Source organism: Scaptodrosophila lebanonensis, unplaced genomic scaffold (genome assembly GCF_003285725.1).
Source record: "Scaptodrosophila lebanonensis strain 11010-0011.00,11010-0021.00 unplaced genomic scaffold, SlebRS2 tig00001412-arrow-pilon, whole genome shotgun sequence".
Classification (NCBI taxonomy): domain Eukaryota; kingdom Metazoa; phylum Arthropoda; class Insecta; order Diptera; family Drosophilidae; genus Scaptodrosophila; species Scaptodrosophila lebanonensis.
In genome coordinates, this window is record NW_022060739.1 from 9,745,174 (window position 1) to 9,760,649 (window position 15,476).

General features: G+C 42.0%; 5 protein-coding genes across 6 annotated transcripts in view; 2 read left to right on the plus strand and 3 right to left on the minus strand.

Annotated features, from left to right (window-relative positions):
* The window catches only part of LOC115631341 (mucin-19), a 78,557-nt gene extending 69,531 nt beyond the window's left edge, over window positions 1–9,026 (plus strand). Inside the window, exon 7 of the mRNA XM_030528059.1 lies at window positions 7,740–9,026. Within this exon, the coding sequence (XP_030383919.1) occupies window positions 7,740–8,270 (531 nt within the window). The 3' untranslated portion in view covers window positions 8,271–9,026. The remainder of the gene's footprint in view (window positions 1–7,739) is intronic.
* LOC115631640 (accessory gland protein Acp32CD) lies at window positions 4,510–5,550 on the minus strand. Of its 2 annotated transcripts, none has more exons than XM_030528448.1 (2): window positions 4,666–5,550; window positions 4,510–4,598 (listed from the first exon to the last, which is right to left on the minus strand). In XM_030528448.1, the coding sequence occupies exon 1, from the start codon at window positions 5,497–5,499 to the stop codon at window positions 4,675–4,677; it is 825 nt and encodes a 274-aa protein (XP_030384308.1). In that variant the 5' UTR covers window positions 5,500–5,550; the 3' UTR covers window positions 4,510–4,598; window positions 4,666–4,674. The 2 variants fall into 2 exon arrangements, with proteins under 2 accessions (XP_030384308.1, XP_030384309.1); XM_030528449.1 differs by having other exon boundaries at window positions 4,569–4,593.
* Window positions 9,027–10,287: 1,261 nt separating the features above from the next.
* Window positions 10,288–11,137, minus strand: LOC115631649 (deoxyuridine 5'-triphosphate nucleotidohydrolase). The gene is made up of 2 exons (XM_030528460.1): window positions 11,055–11,137; window positions 10,288–10,994 (listed from the first exon to the last, which is right to left on the minus strand). Exon 2 carries the CDS (start codon window positions 10,992–10,994, stop codon window positions 10,428–10,430), a length of 567 nt encoding a protein of 188 aa, XP_030384320.1. The 5' UTR covers window positions 11,055–11,137; the 3' UTR covers window positions 10,288–10,427.
* Window positions 11,138–11,200: 63 nt separating this feature from the next.
* Window positions 11,201–13,302, plus strand: LOC115631304 (alpha-ketoglutarate-dependent dioxygenase alkB homolog 6). Its single transcript, XM_030528019.1, has 2 exons — window positions 11,201–11,332; window positions 11,389–13,302. Exons 1-2 carry the CDS (start codon window positions 11,303–11,305, stop codon window positions 12,073–12,075), a joined length of 717 nt encoding a protein of 238 aa, XP_030383879.1. The 5' UTR covers window positions 11,201–11,302; the 3' UTR covers window positions 12,076–13,302.
* LOC115631303 lies at window positions 13,183–14,546 on the minus strand. The gene has a single exon (XM_030528018.1). It carries the CDS (start codon window positions 14,295–14,297, stop codon window positions 13,347–13,349), a length of 951 nt encoding a protein of 316 aa, XP_030383878.1. The 5' UTR covers window positions 14,298–14,546; the 3' UTR covers window positions 13,183–13,346.
* Window positions 14,547–15,476: the final 930 nt, after the last annotated feature.

Here is a 15,476-nt window from a genome sequence, read left to right on the forward strand (position 1 = left end):
ATACATAATACATGACTTTGTTTTAAAATTAATGAGTAGTTGCATTGCTTGAATGACATGTTATATACTATCTTATATTTATAATTACATTCTTAATGATATGTACTACGTTTTTTCCTTCATTGCTTGCGCCTTGCGCTGCTCTTCGATGGTTTTATAAATTTCTGCGCGGCGTTTTATTTCCTGCTGCACTCGCAGCTTGTTCAGTTCAAAGTCCTTTATCCTTTGACTTGCTGCCTCTTTGCTATCCAAATGTTGGACGGTCCCATTCGGTGGGGTTACGACTTGCCAGGGACGTCGCGTGGTCATTGCATAATCATAGTAGGCTGTGTTGTTTACCGGAAACGGACTGGGCTTTATAAAGATGGCCATATAGCCGGGACGCTTGATGTCACGATCGACGGGAAAAACGCTAGAAATATTGAGCAATAATTGATATATGTATTGCAATTGAATTTATATAAGTTTTGTATTCAACTTAAGCTATTCTTTCAATCTTTAGAAATCTTTTGATAATGGCTTACAAGTTTTTAAAAAGTCAAATGTACTTAGTAAACAAAAATATTATTACACGGACTCAGAAAAACCACAAAAGTAGTTTTATTCAAAGCTAACTATAGACTAGCTCTTCTCATTTTGTTCACTTGTTTGTATTTCATATCAAGCTTTACTTTAATCTTTCGATCATTATATTTCATAATTTAAACAAATTTTGGACTACAACTAAAAAAGAATGAAGCAATCGTCCATGACGTAAACAAACCTTAGAAAAGCTTAAAAATTGATCATAAACAAAATTATTTCTTTCACAAATCGGAAACAGAAACAACTATAAGTTGGACAAACTTTGGTTTGAAAACATTAATATATATCTGCGAAATTATGCAAGCTAGGATTCTTAAAGACAATTACAAACTGCTTCGCAATTCATAAGAACTTGTAAACACATTATCCTGCAAATCGACTTACAGGTATTTATAAAAGGCAATGAAAAAATAAGTTCAATGGGAAAGTAAAATAGTTTGAATTTTGTTTCTGAAAATGCCATTTTCAATACTTTTCCAAACAATTTCAGAAACTATACAAATCTTTAAATATGTAGCCAAAGAAAAACAGACAATTAAATTTTTTAAAGGTACTTTAAAAAATGTTAACTTAAATAGTATCTACCTCTCTAAAGCAAAATTTGTTTAAAAACAAAAATGATTTATTCTCAACCAAACTCACCAAAAGGTCTCATAGTTGGCATCCCATAAATTATAGCCCCACCAAGCGCCCAGCAGTTGCAGTGGACAGGATCGATTGCGACCTGTATACGACTCCATAACCGAACCGATGGAAATAAAGAGCAAATCCGTAGTATTGGCCTCAACCAAATGGGCTTTTCGCAACATGAACAGATCATTGAAGCCCGAGATGACGACATCATCGTATAAGTTATATACCAATTGATCGTTATTGTTCTGTCCAATGATCAGCATGGCCAGGCGCATGTGATTCATAATGTGGGCCAGCGCCAAGAAGTTCGTATTCATGTCCTTGTAATCCTCGGTTATGTATCCGAAGAACCAATGACGCATATGGATGCGTGCTGGCAGCTCCATGCGGTTCATGAGCAGCCACGGCCCGCCCCAGCCATTATCGAAGTCGCAGAGCACCTTAACGGGCAGGCCACGATCACGTAACAGCGAAATGCCGAACAACTCGTGCAAATCCATTTCCTCACGGCACTTGGCATGCGGATATTGAAAGAAGTTCGACGGATGCGGTGTTATGCTCTTCCATTGAATGGGACCCTCCGATGTCTTCATCAAATCATCATCGTCTGTATCGGCCGGTGTTGTATTTTGATTTTTGTCTGTTGTTGTCAGATCACTTGGCAGGGTGATGGTAATAGGCGGAGTTCGGATCGTCCCTGCGCTGGTAATCTGGCCATTCCTTGTTGTTGTGGTTCGTTTCGTTGGTTTTGTCAGATCACTTGGCAGAGTGATGGTAATAGGCGGAGTCGTCTCAACAATATTGCTGCCTCCATTATTGTCCGTATTTGTCCCTTCGTTGGGCATCGGTTCTGTTGTAATTTCCATGGGCGGTTCGTACGAGGTTGGCTCTGTTGTGGGCGATACGACCGGATATGGCTGAGTGGGGGATTCCTGCTCCAGCTTTGTAGTATTGTTCGGTTTTGTCCCTTCGTTCGTATTCTGGCTATTCACTGTTGTTGTGGTGCGCCTTGTGGGTTTTGTCAGATCACTTGGCAGAGTGATGGTAATAGGTGGAGTCGTTTTAGCAATATTGCTGCCTCCAGTATTGTCCGTGCTGGGCGTCGCTTTTGTTGTTATTTCCTCGTCTGGTTCGTTAGAGACATTCTCTGGTATTGATTGAGTCGTGGATTTCTTCGTCACCCTTTTCGTTGTTTTCGTTTTTGCTGTTTTGGGACGTTTAGTCCTTGATGTGGACTTTGTAATAATCTCCCATTCAGAGTTGTCGGCTGGGGACGGTTTTTCCATTTCGGGTGGCTTTGGTCGCCGTGTGGTTAATATCCACGCCGACTCATCGCTATTTAAGCCCTCTTCTATATCTTCGATTAATGTTGGATCCCCATCGGGCTCCCGTTCGTCTGAATGGTGCACTTCATAGCTATCTGAGTGCGCATGAGATCTGCGCTCTTTATCCCTACTCTCCGCCTCGACAGTGCCACCTTCTAGCTTGGGCAAAACTGTGTCCTCATTATCCTCAAAGATGTCGCCATGACTGCTGCCGGTTCTGTTGTTACGAAGGATTTTCGCGCCAACTAGATGTGCGTCCACTTCCGCACCCTCCATGCCGTCGAGTCTCACGTAGCGATTGTTATTGAATATGAAATTCATGTAGTATGTCTGTGCGAGGACAACAATCAGAGGAAGCGCTGCCAGCAGGCAATGCAATAACATTTTAAAATACTAGACATCCGTATAGCGATCTCTTTGGCCCTCACATGTAAACATCTAAATGAACGGCCCGCGACTGCACGCCACGCACCATGAAGGGGTGCCTTATATAGGCTCGGATTGATAGGCGTAACTCCAGTAAATGGGCGCCAATAATTGTGAGCGTTACTATCGCTAGACTCGACATTTTATGGGAAAGTGTTTTATGTTCAAATTATTGAGGTAGAGGACTTGAAAGAAGCGCTGCTCTCAATACATATATGGAAAATGTTAGAATTGTTTCACAAACAAAATCGTAAGTTTATGTTACTTTTAAAAGTTAATACAAATTACTAAGGGATATTACTTAGCGAAAATGGGTACAGCTCTGATACAGACTCAGAAAAAACTACTGGGCTGCAAAATAATCGACGCTTTCAGAATTATATAAACGAGCTTATTACTCCCCATTTTATATAGTTCAAGCAATAATAGATCTGTATATGGATCTTAGAAGTTAAAGTGAAGTAAACCATCTGTTTATTTCTTAATCCTAAAATCGTGAGAGTAATGCAAAAAAGAGCTCTATGTGGGACAAGAGGGCTCTAAAGAGATGCCCAGAGGGGTCTGGTCTGCATCTTCTGTTTGCTTTGAGTTTGTAGCTGGAAAAGTTCAACTATTAGTCAGCTCTGGTAACCCTGAAAGTTGTCTTCTGTTCCACTGTAAATAACACTTAATGGCTTCAGTACAATATTATTAATTTCTTACAAATCGAAATCAGTTGAAAAAACGAAGATGGAAAAGATAGAAATAAAATACCCTATGAAAGCGCTGAAAACTAAAACTTAAATACACTTTATTTCTTTATTTTCAGTCAATTTATTTAACTGTGGTTATTTAATTGATTTCGATTAATTCATTTAAAAAGTCTTCAAATAAAGTTGTTTGATCGCGCTGCAGAATTCTTATAAAGCATCTCTGAGTAGCTTTTTAAATGACATTTATTACAAATCCAAATAAGCTGTCAAAGAGTGAAAATCTTAAAACAAATACCGAGGGAAAAATGTAACAATTAAAAACACTAGATGGTGCTACGATTGTCAGACAGAATCGTGCTAATAAGTTGTAAGTCTTCGGCTTGTTTTCTTCATCACAAATAGGGTGACCGCATTTTGCGAAGTTTTTTCAATCGCTCAACTGGAAATAGCTTTTCGAAAACAACATCTTGATATTGCTCTTAGCATGAGAGTTATCGGCTATATCAGCACTAAAAAGTAAGACAATGCATGTACAATATGTTAGTTATTTACAATTAATCTGAAAATCCACATTTTATGATCGGCTTACGGTTCTACTTTCCTAAGAGACAAACCTTCCAAAACCGAAGGAATATTAATTTGCTGGGAAATATTTTGTATATCTAAATAAATTGCTTATTAATTAAGGATTCATTGAACGCAGACCTCTCTTATACTTGTACTTAAGCGTATAATCAGATATGCGAAGAATTCGAAGGGGAAACACTTATCCCACTTATCCCTAATTGTTCAGCAATAACCGTAGGATCATTTTTAATTTAATTTCTTTCTTTGGAAACTACAATTTATTCAATTTTCATAAAGCATTTATTTGTTTGTATTTGAATTTGGGAAAATACAGCAATTTCAGTTACGGCGGCTTTGTGGTGGGGCTACACTGCAAGAAAAGAGCGGATTTAGAAAAAATTGGAGATACAGACGCTTTGTTAAGATGTTGTACACACCTATAGAAATTAACTATTGTCCTCCTCGTAGTCATTGTCTCCGTAGAGTCTCTGTCCGCGACCTGCGACTGGGGGGTTCGCCTCTGCTGCATCATCTTCATCTCCTCCTCCTCCACCTCCACCTCCGCCGCTCTGAGAACTCTCGTGATCCGCCTTGCCGCGACTACCGGAGCCGCCATTGCTGCCCGAATGTCCGTGGCTCTCGGAACTCTCGTAAATGGAGCGGACATAGCGACCGCCAAAGCTATCGTCGATACTAATTTCGTAGCTGCTGTGATGACTGTGCTCCCCTTCCGGATTCTTTTCACCGTCCGCCTCTTCTTCAGCCAGGGCGCGCCTCTTGGGTCCATCTTGACTGTCGCTGTCGTCGTTGTCATCATCGTGCCCAGCCGTCTCTGCGGGCGCCACATAGGCGTGACTGTCTCCATTACCGCCACTTCCACCATCACCACTACCGCCATTACCGCCACTACCACCATCGCCATCCCCGCCACTTCCACCATCTCCGCCGCTGCCACCACCATTGCTGCCACTTGCTGCCCCACTACCAGCGCCAGCACCTTCGTGGGAGTCATTATCCCCTCCTGTGTCCCCACCGGAACCTGTGTGCGTTTCCTTGGAACCATCTGATTCTCCATTACTGGCGCCAGCACCGCCGCCAGCTTCCGCATGCTCAGGATGGTCGGCAGCTCCAATTCCGGTACTGTCGGCCCCGGAGCCCGCATCCGGATTATTGTTGTTGAAGGCAAAGTTCATGTAATACTTCTGTGCGACAACGCAGTCCTGTAGCTGCCACAGCGCCAGTAAAAACACTAGTGCACCCAGCCTCAGCATCCTTGTGAGTCCTTCTCGTTGGCGGATACGCAACTATTCTGGGTTGGTGCACGCACTCTTTCAGCGTACTAACTGAACACAGCGCCCGATTCCTCCCTTATATATAGATGAGGCGCCCACACTGCAACCAATCCCATTCGCCAGACTCCGCGCATAATCGATTTCTTCCCACACAAATGTCCACAGGCCCAGGCAATTAATGCAAGCTGAAGCATCGCATAGGTCGGCGGCATGAGAACTATATGCTAAATATGTAGTAGCAAATGGACTGTCGAGCTGATAAGTTGGCGCTGGAAATGGGCAAAAATATGTGGTACCCAAAAGGTGAAAGGGTGTACTAATTTAAATAATTTATTAATTAAATAATTTTTTTGCAACTGAAGCAGCTGAAAATATGAAGGGTGTTTATGCCCTTTGGTTCGAAGATTCCATTTGGAAAAGTCAATGTGAAAAATACACTACGAGAAAGTAGTAGTAGTAGTTGTTGAAAATTGCGATAAAATCGAAGCGGGCAAAGCATCGCTCAAGAGCTACAAATTTACCACAAAATGCTAGATTTAAGAAGAAGAACTATCTGGTATACATACATACATACATGTACATATGTAAACAGACTAATAGCTGCTAAGGCCTCCGACGCCACTTCCAAAAGAGTTGGCCCTGCGAGGAAAAGGGTCTGGTCTGGCATGAGATATTGTTTTGTGTGGGTTTTCAATTTAAAATTATGGCCACAGTGGGTGGAGGGGGCAAGGTGAACCGATCGAGTGTGTATATCTAATGCAAATTCCAGTGGGTTATTAATTAATTTAAATATGTTGGAATGTTTTCCAGTGATGGTAATGATAATACAAACCTGCCTTATTAGTTGATGGAACAGTCCTTTTTCAGCTATTAGAGTCTGGGGAACAGAGCTTCGTTTTTAAGGCTCTTAACAACAGCAGTTTAAAGAATCCTCTTTAAGAAATATTACCTATTACAATCCGTAATATTGGAATTCCTCAGCACAATAGTAATATGCCTTATAATGTTTACAAAATCAAGGAATTGCCAGTATCAAGCGTTGCGTCTACCGAATAACGAATTGTTTTCTTTTATATTTGATCTTATGATAAGAAATGGGAATTCAATTTGTGTTCTCTAACCATTGAGTTTTACAATGATTGCTGACATTCTAAAGGCATGGGTATTAGAAAAGTATTACAGAATTGTATTACATGAATAGTATTACAGAATAGTATTAAAGAATAGTATTACGGAAAAGTATAACAGCAACAGATCGAAGGCTTCATTAGATATAGATTATTGTAGTCTTCTTAGCCAAGTCTTAAAATCTCCCGTTTGTTAGTAACAAAATAAATTCATTCCACACCTAAGGTAGTTTACAAAAGACGAATCTTTTTCTGTTAGTTATTGAAATAAAATCGAAGGCTTTATTAGATATTATTGCAGTCTTCTTAGCCAAGTTTTAAAATCTCCCGTTTGTATAGTTTAAGTAACAAAAGAAATCCATTCCATACCTAAGGTAGTTTACAAAAGCCGGAAGTTTTTCTGTTAGTTATTGAAACACAATTTATGTTGAGCAGGACTATTTCGATAACCCGCCTAGTATGCCTACTACCGTATTTAGTTCCACTTAAATAAGTATATACGAGTATAAAATGAATTGATAGTACTAGTTGGGTCAACGCTTCTTCTCTATGTTGCCAGCTGCTCCGGCCACTGCTCGACTATTGCTGCCAAACAGGTTGCGCCACGGAATTCAATCAGGGCCAATCTATAATAGAAATCTCATGTGGCGCGCGCGCACACCCAGCGGCGTCGGCTGTGGCTCTGGCAGCGGCAGCGGCTGCGACTTCAACTGCGACTGAGGCCGTTGCCGGTGTCAGCCCACTTTGAATCGATTTGAACGCTGACTGGCCGCCGGTAGTTGTTGGCGTCGTGCGTTGCAAATATGAAAATGCTACTGCAGCAGCAAAAGCGGCAAGTGGTATTGGCAGTGGCAAGCAGTCAGCAAAAATCGTTTTTCATTAACAATTTTAAAAGCCGCGCATTAATCACACACACACACACAGCTATACTCTATGTGAGACGCCCTCCGTTGGCGTTGGTCATGGTGGCTGCTGCAGCCTCCGCAGAATGTTGCACATAAATTTTCAAGCCATACACTTACACACACACACACACATGCATATAAATAGGAAACATGCATACTAATACATTGCATTCTCTTGGCATTGCAGCATTTTCGTGATCAGTGCATCGATGGCACGGGCCTGCCGCTCTTAACTGAAGACCATTTGGTAAACTCGCTGGGCATGAAGCTGGGACCGGCGCTGAAGCTGCGCTCTATATTGGCGAAGAAATTGGGCGGGCCGTGTCCGTGTGTTGCGTGCGTTGCGCAGGCGCAACAAATGTTGGCATTGCAAACGGGTGGGGCTGCAGCAGCAGCAGCAACAACAACAACAGCGACTGCAGGCAGCAGCACAACATTAACAACAACAACAACAACAGCAGTATCAGGAGCAGCAGCAGCAACTACAACAGCAACAACAAGCACGGTCTGTCATTTGTCAAGCAGCAGCGGCAGCAGCGGCGGCAGCGTTGACTGCAATGGTCCCAGCAACATTGCTGAGACGAATAGCAGCAACGATGTTGCGGCAACCTCACGTAGCAACATGTCAGGGCTGCCGTGCAGCTTTGATGATGTTGCCAGCAACAGCACGACCAACAGTAACAACAACAACAACAGCGGCGATTTGCATTGCAGTTAGTGGCGGATTTTAGAAATTTGCTGCACGTCACAATTATTATAATAATTGCATTTTAACTTAATTATTATTGTTGTACCAAATGAGCTTTCAAAAATGAAACAACTATCTAATAAAATAAATTAAACTATACATACATACATAAATTAATGCTAAAACTAAAGTTGCAAACTTTAACATTAACAGCAACAACAAATATCGCAAAGTCTTCCAATTTGCACAGAGAATAGCAGAATAGAAGGTAGAACTAAATCTATATACTATATTTAGTCAATCGGCATATGTTAACAATATTTGCAGAACCACAATTTATTTTATGTACTTAAGCATGTAATGATGATGAATTAATTTTACTTTTGTTTATAACTGCTAGTCAGTAAATATTTAATAGCGTTCAGACCCTCCCCTTCCCCCGCTCCCACACTTAAACAATTGAATTCTGTATTTTGTAAACAATTTAAAAATCGAAAGGCTATTTATTTTTGTAATTCTATGTATGTAAGAAATTCAATTGTTATTATACTGTATTTGTTTAAACTATTTTTGCGGCCATGCACAAAGAATAGAAGAATTCAAAATTCGAAAAATATATATGAAATATTGTTTTAAGAGCTCCAAGACTTGAAAAGAAAAACACATACGCAAAGCAAATAACGAACTCTGTACATATTGTATATTTTTTTAAATAATCTAGAGAAAATCTAATACGAGAAACTTAAAAACTACACATATGTGTAGATATGTATATTTACAGTTAATTTAGGCACCAATAAATAAATATAATTATTATTAATACAATATATATTACTTATATATAAAAGCTACTGATATTTTCACAAGCAAATAAACTTCAATATATAGTTATATATTGCAAAAAAAGCAACAACAACAACAATTGAAATACTGTGCATGCAATTTAACAGGAATGCAACAACAACTGCCACTACAGACGGCTGCGCATGTGCTGACCTCCAGCGCGTTGGCGTCGCCGTTGGGTCAAGCAGAACCGTTGCGCCAAAAGGCAACCAAGGATGGCCACATAAACAATTAAAAGCACGCAGTGCGCTTCAGCGTCTAATTACAAATTGGAGTCATTGAATTTATTAAAATCAGGCGCAACGAAAACCCATGAAATAGCAAAGGCAAGTGCAATTGAAATCGCAATTGCAGCCCCGACACGCGATCCGCTGATAATAGAAATATAGTACTTACATATGTACTACAAGTATGTGCTGCCAACTATTTAATGGCGAATATGGGAGCAGAAAAAGTATGCTACGATCATACGATATAATGTTCCTGTAGCATACTTTGCGGGGGGTGTTCCATATCCCAGCCATTATGCTACTGCCATTATTCCAGGCATCGCAGCCATTTTAAATCAATCATTTTAAGCAAAAGGTAATACTTTATAAACAGCTTTTTTCCCATTTCCAAGTTTCTGTAAGCTCTACAAACAGTTCCCTTCCTGTTTTAAAGTCATTGATTAAACCTTTCATTGCAGTACTAATCATAAATTCTGGAAAACATTTGAAAATACATATAAGCAACTGTGAATGTTTAAGTAGGAAATTAAACGTAATGCAACGTCTCTAATTGGTTCTGACTACGAAACACGTAGTAAAAATTATAATAAATAATAACAAAAAGGGCATTAACTTAAATTAACTGAACTTGTCATGGAAAACAGATGTTTGTTATCGATTAGCGCTGGCTGTGCCTTAAAATATCGATATCGAATGGTTGTAAACTACGTGTGTATGACAAATTTGACCGGCCGGCAAAATTTTAAAAATGTTTAATCGATAGAAAGTTAACCTATACTATATATGTATGTACATATGTATGTTAATAGGGACATTCGCTTCCGTTGTTTGTTTGCAGTCACTGACTATCAAGAGAAAACCTTAAAAATCTTTTCCTTATTCAAATGTATAAGCCCCTGATGCGCAGGAAAAAGGGATAACTGAAAGCTAATAGTCGTATGCCCACTACTGTTTCAATTAAAAAGCTTCTTTAATTATTTGACATAACTATTTATACATTTATTTATGGAATTGATGAGAATACCTTGGCCAACAAATGACCTCTTTTTATGAAATAAGTGTTCTTTGGACTTAAAAGATAACATATCATCGCAATTTTAAGCGTATCACTCCCCTATGTGGCAATTGGAGTAGGCTCGCTGGCAGCAGGTGGGGCTGCAGTACCATTGCCATTCTGCTGCTTGGCAGCGGGCAATTCCTTGACGCCGGTTGAACCAAAACCGGCCTCGCCACGTTCAGTGTCTTCCAGCTTGTCCACCATCTCCAGTTCCGGGTAGAAGATGCGCTCACAAATGAATTGAGCAATGCGGTCGCCACGCTTCACCTCAAAGTCGGTGTCTGAGTGATTGAAGAGGACGACGCCCAGGTTGCCGCGATAGTCTTCGTCCACCACACCGGCGCCAACATCAATGAAGTTCTTCACCGCCAGGCCGGAACGTGGGGCCACGCGTCCGTATGATCCCTCTGGCACTTGCACCTGCAGATCAGTCTTTACAATCGCTTTGCCGCGGGCCGGCACAACCAAATCGTAGGCACTGCGCAGATCCACTCCTGCAGCCTTGGCAGAGCCACGCAACGGTTCCATTGCAAACTCGGTGAGCTTCGCAAAGCGCAAAATAGGCTGAGCAACCATTTTCATTTTCTTGGCAGCTGGAACGTCGTCAATGATTGGTGTGGGCATCTGTATTTAGACTGAAGTTTAAGAACAAGGAGCACGATGCGCAGAGTTATGCGAACTTACAAACAATAAGCGAGCGCGCTTTTGCGGCGTCCAACGCTGATTTGGCGGTCTTTTGGCAAACACACAGCTGTTCGTGAAGTTGCTGTGTTTAGGAAAAACATCGATACATCTGCTTTGTATTTCGTATTTCGATAGACAGCAACCATCGATAAGAGCTCAGCTGTGTCAAATGGCCGGTCAACGGAAACAAAATATTGATTTGCAATAACTGCAATTTAGAATAGCGTAGCATAGTTGGCTTAGTCAGAATGGATTTCACGGATTTTGAAGTGCGCAAGGTAAGTGAGCGAGCCATCAAGCTGTCCAAATTATAGTTTCTGGTTGAATTTTCCAGTGCCCGCCCACTGCCATGTACATTCCCAACTTTATTACCTCGGAGGAGGAGCAGCGCATTCTCAGTCACATTGAGCGCACGCCCAAGCCGCGCTGGACGCAGCTGCTGAACCGTCGGCTCATCAACTATGGCGGCGTGCCGCACCCAAATGGCATGATAGCTGAGGAAATTCCGGAATGGCTGCAAAGCTACGTGGACAAGGTAAATAATCTGGGCGTCTTTGAGTCGCAGAATGCCAACCACGTGCTGGTCAACGAATACCTTCCTGGCCAGGGCATTTTGCCACACACAGATGGGCCGCTCTTCTTTCCCATTATTTCCACAATTTCGTGCGGAGCGCACACAGTGCTTGAGTTTGCCAAACGAGAGAACGCGAATCCGGATGCTGGACAGACCGCTGCAACTGCCACTGTTCCGGGCGGCGACAATGCGCCACCGCGAAAGGTTATCTTTAAGCTGCTGCTGGAGCCGCGCAGCCTGCTGATACTAAAGGACACTCTCTACAGCGACTACTTGCATTCCATTAGCGAGGTTAACGAGGATACGCTCTGCGATCGTATCTGCAACTATGATCTGTGCGAGAATACCTACAAAATCGGCGACCACTTGGCCCGCCGCGCGCCTCGCATATCACTAACCATTCGCAATGTGCCCAAGACGAGCAAAATGAAACTGAAATTCTGTTAGACTGATGCACTCACTCAAGGGCTTGGATGCCATTTCTTCGCACAAACATATACTAAGTGTGTTGTTATTGTTGTTCATGTTGCTGTTGCAGTTGCTGTTGTTAACTAAATGCACAAACACACACGCATACACACACAGCGTGCAGTTCGTTACTGTAACCCACTGAGCTCAGCCCACAAATTGCTAGGAGCAACGCAAAAGCTAACTAACTCTATATGTATTCATTTTGTATATTATGTACGATAGTCTGCAGATCTTCCGCACAACCACACTCCACACATGCAGTTTATCCATCACCATTACTACTTTCCGCATTGAATGCAAAATATTAGCTGTTCAAACAGTGTATCAACATTGCCCACAAAGTGCTTTATTTTTAGTAAACGGAAAAGGAAAGTTGAAGGTAGTATGCCTAGTTAGGTCAATGGACAATTGATATGGAAAGCAATATATTTTATAAATTTAATATATATTTTGTGTATGAACAGTTCGTTTGTTAGGCACCAAACTAAAAGATAAAATATGCACAAAAAATTAAATTAAGATTTACAATTTAAATGTTTAACTCCCCTAGTAGGGTGCCAGATATTGTCGAGCATATCAACAGTTTGATTATTTCATTTATAAAATCATCCATATCGGACTTTGAAAAATAACATCATCAATTCAATCCCTTTTTAAGGAGTCGTTTTTTAAAGAAATCTGTAGATAAACCTTGTCAGGAAACGGGCTAGCTTTTACCCAACCGATTTGTTTTAAAGATTTACTGAGACCCTTTTAGTAATGTACATTTTAAAGTATTTTTCTACCTCGATATAGTGTTTTAAATCCGGGATTACAAATTAATTACAAATTTTCAAAAACATTCTCATGTCACATATCGCAATCACTGTAATATTCAAAATGATTTTTAAATTTCAAGGCGCGGAGGTAAAATATTGAAATACTTTTCACATCTTCGTTTAATATAAGTAAGATATTTGTAGTAGCTTTAATAATTGTTTATTCGTTAATTTTAGCGGCAACCCTCGACAATTTCTGGCACATACCTGCCCCCACCTGTATCATATATTGTTATATTGTATGCAACAAGACTAGATGTGCATGTATTTGAGAAGTCCTGCGTGTATTTTTGTAAACGTTTTTCACTGCACCAAAGACAGAGCGATATGTGAATTCAAAATTTGGCAAAAATAAATGTTTGTCCATTTGTTGTTAAGCTTGCAACTGTGCCGTCTCAATGTGCTGCCTCTCCAAACAGGGTGCTGGGCTCAGGCCTCATCCTGCCACTCAAGCCGAAATTCGCGCTCAAACACCAGACGATCGTACAGTCGCACCTCGCTAATGCGAGCCGATATATCCAGTCGCAGCTCACTGACTGCCAGATGGAAGTTCTGTCGCACTGCACGCTGCTTGTCGGGCGTCAATTGGTTGAGCGGCTTCCGGAAGACGCTGATGATGCGCTGCAGGTGGTATTCAACGCTGGCGCAACGACCGATGCACACCCACAGGTTCTCCGGATCGTGTATGTTGCCGGGAAAGCGAGTGCGCTGGTCGAAGGGCGCCTTCCCCGAGAGCAACGAACGCACCTCGGCCACAATCTCCTGGTGCGTCCTCAGGTCCCGTGTGCTCAGCGTCTTGAATTCGTATTTGTCGCAGAAATACATGAGATCGCTGATGGCACACCAGGGCTGAGAGGAGAGCGATGTGTGGTTGTTGGACCAGTTGGTGTAGCAACCGGAGCACTTGCTGGCCACAAGAGAGGTGGTCGATTGAGAGTTCGTGGTCGAGGTGGTCTTGGTGGTGGTGGAGGTGTTGGCGGCACTCTCGCTGCTCTTGTGGGCTGTGCTGGCTGTTGAGGGAGTGGAGGCGGTGGCTACGTCGCTGCTGCTTCTGGCACTGCCATTCATTGCCTGCTGTTTCTCTGTTAGCTGCGCCATCTCCTTCTCATGCTCTCGGGCTCGCAAATACGCCTCCTTCTTCTGTTGCAGTTCCTGCAGTTTCGTCATCTTCGGTGGCGATTTGTTCTTTGTGAAGAGAGAGGGAAGTGGTGCTGGTGGTGGTGAAAACACCACTGTCGGTGCCACCGCTGTCATTTCTCTGGGCAACTGCTCTGTAAGCTGGCCATTCGTATCCAAGGATGCACTGCGTCCGTATTTGGCGCGATAGCGCTCCAGTGTATCCAGCGAGAAGCTCAACTCCTTTTTAATCGTCTTCTGCATACCGTTGTGGGATTTTTCTCTACGCGTGTCTCTTTATGTAATCGCCTTGAAATGCTGAATACACGCGTCGCACATCCACCACAAGAATTTACAAGAGAATGAATGATGCATCCGATCAAGCTATGGCTCTGACTGTAGCTATAGCTATGGCTGTGGTTGTGGCCACGGCACGCTGCCGGCAAATCACTCGCAGCGCAAATTCTTTAGTACCGCTCTTTATTTTTATCTTTTATCAATTAGAACAGCGCACAGTGGCCTCCAATTATTCAGAATTTATAATTATATAGGCATCTGTTATTGTGATTATTAGAATATATTACTGTATTGGAAAATATTTGACTGTTTGAACATTTTGTGACTCTAATTTAGAATCCCCTTGCCTATTTCCCATTTGGTTCGCATTGGTCACGTGGATTCCACTGCTGCAGACACAAATGATAGCCATAAGGCCCACTGTGCGATACGAACAGATTGCTAGCTTGCTCAATATGCACTTTATTTTCGTCTTGTCGATGGGTAATGCTTTTCGATTGTGTTTTTGCGATGCGTGCTTGCGAAGCGGCGCTGCTAGACACTGAAATATCAGAGCACAGAAACAATTGATGACGCGTTGAGAAATTTCGAATTTAATTGGGAATTACATGTTAGATCTTGTAGTACTATAATTTACAGAAAACAAAAAAACAAAAAACATATGCGGAGTCACATATCAGATATTAGTATTAGGCACCAATAAGGTTAAACGGTTAAGCAAACAGCGTTTCTGCTTCATAACGCGTTTATTTTTACGGATCAGCTTGACGATCTTGAGTTTCATACGTTTATGGATGCGACGATGACGTCGACAGCAGCGACAGTTCCTACACTTGTGAGTTGGCCTGGCTTGGCAGCCTACGCCTGCCCTAGGCCCGTGCGTTTGACGCACAATTGATGTGTGAGACACGACTGCGCGTCCGCATTGTCCAGAGATTGCGGAGCGGTTTCGCTGACTAAAGCGCTGCAAAGCTGTGCGTCTCCTACGCATGCTCCCGGTCTGGCTATCGTCCAGTCCCAGTTGGCTTACATCACCCCAACTGAAGACATCGCGTTCGGACTGATTCATCTGAGTGTGTTCCATTGCTTCTGCGACCTCAGTTTGTGGTTCTTGCTTGATGGGTATCATTTCTTATCTGGAAAAAC

Excerpts from the sequence above, each read along its gene's own strand:
- LOC115631640 (XM_030528448.1), bottom strand. The coding sequence starts at position 5,499 with ATGCTGAGGCTGGGTGCACTAGTGTTTTTACTGGCGCTGTGGCAGCTA.
- LOC115631649 (XM_030528460.1), bottom strand. The coding sequence starts at position 10,994 with ATGCCCACACCAATCATTGACGACGTTCCAGCTGCCAAGAAAATGAAA.
- LOC115631303 (XM_030528018.1), bottom strand. The coding sequence starts at position 14,297 with ATGCAGAAGACGATTAAAAAGGAGTTGAGCTTCTCGCTGGATACACTG.
- LOC115631304 (XM_030528019.1), top strand. The coding sequence starts at position 11,303 with ATGGATTTCACGGATTTTGAAGTGCGCAAG. Across the intron at positions 11,333-11,388 it reads CGGATTTTGAAGTGCGCAAG|TGCCCGCCCACTGCCATGTA; the intron begins GTAAGTGAGCGA and ends TGAATTTTCCAG.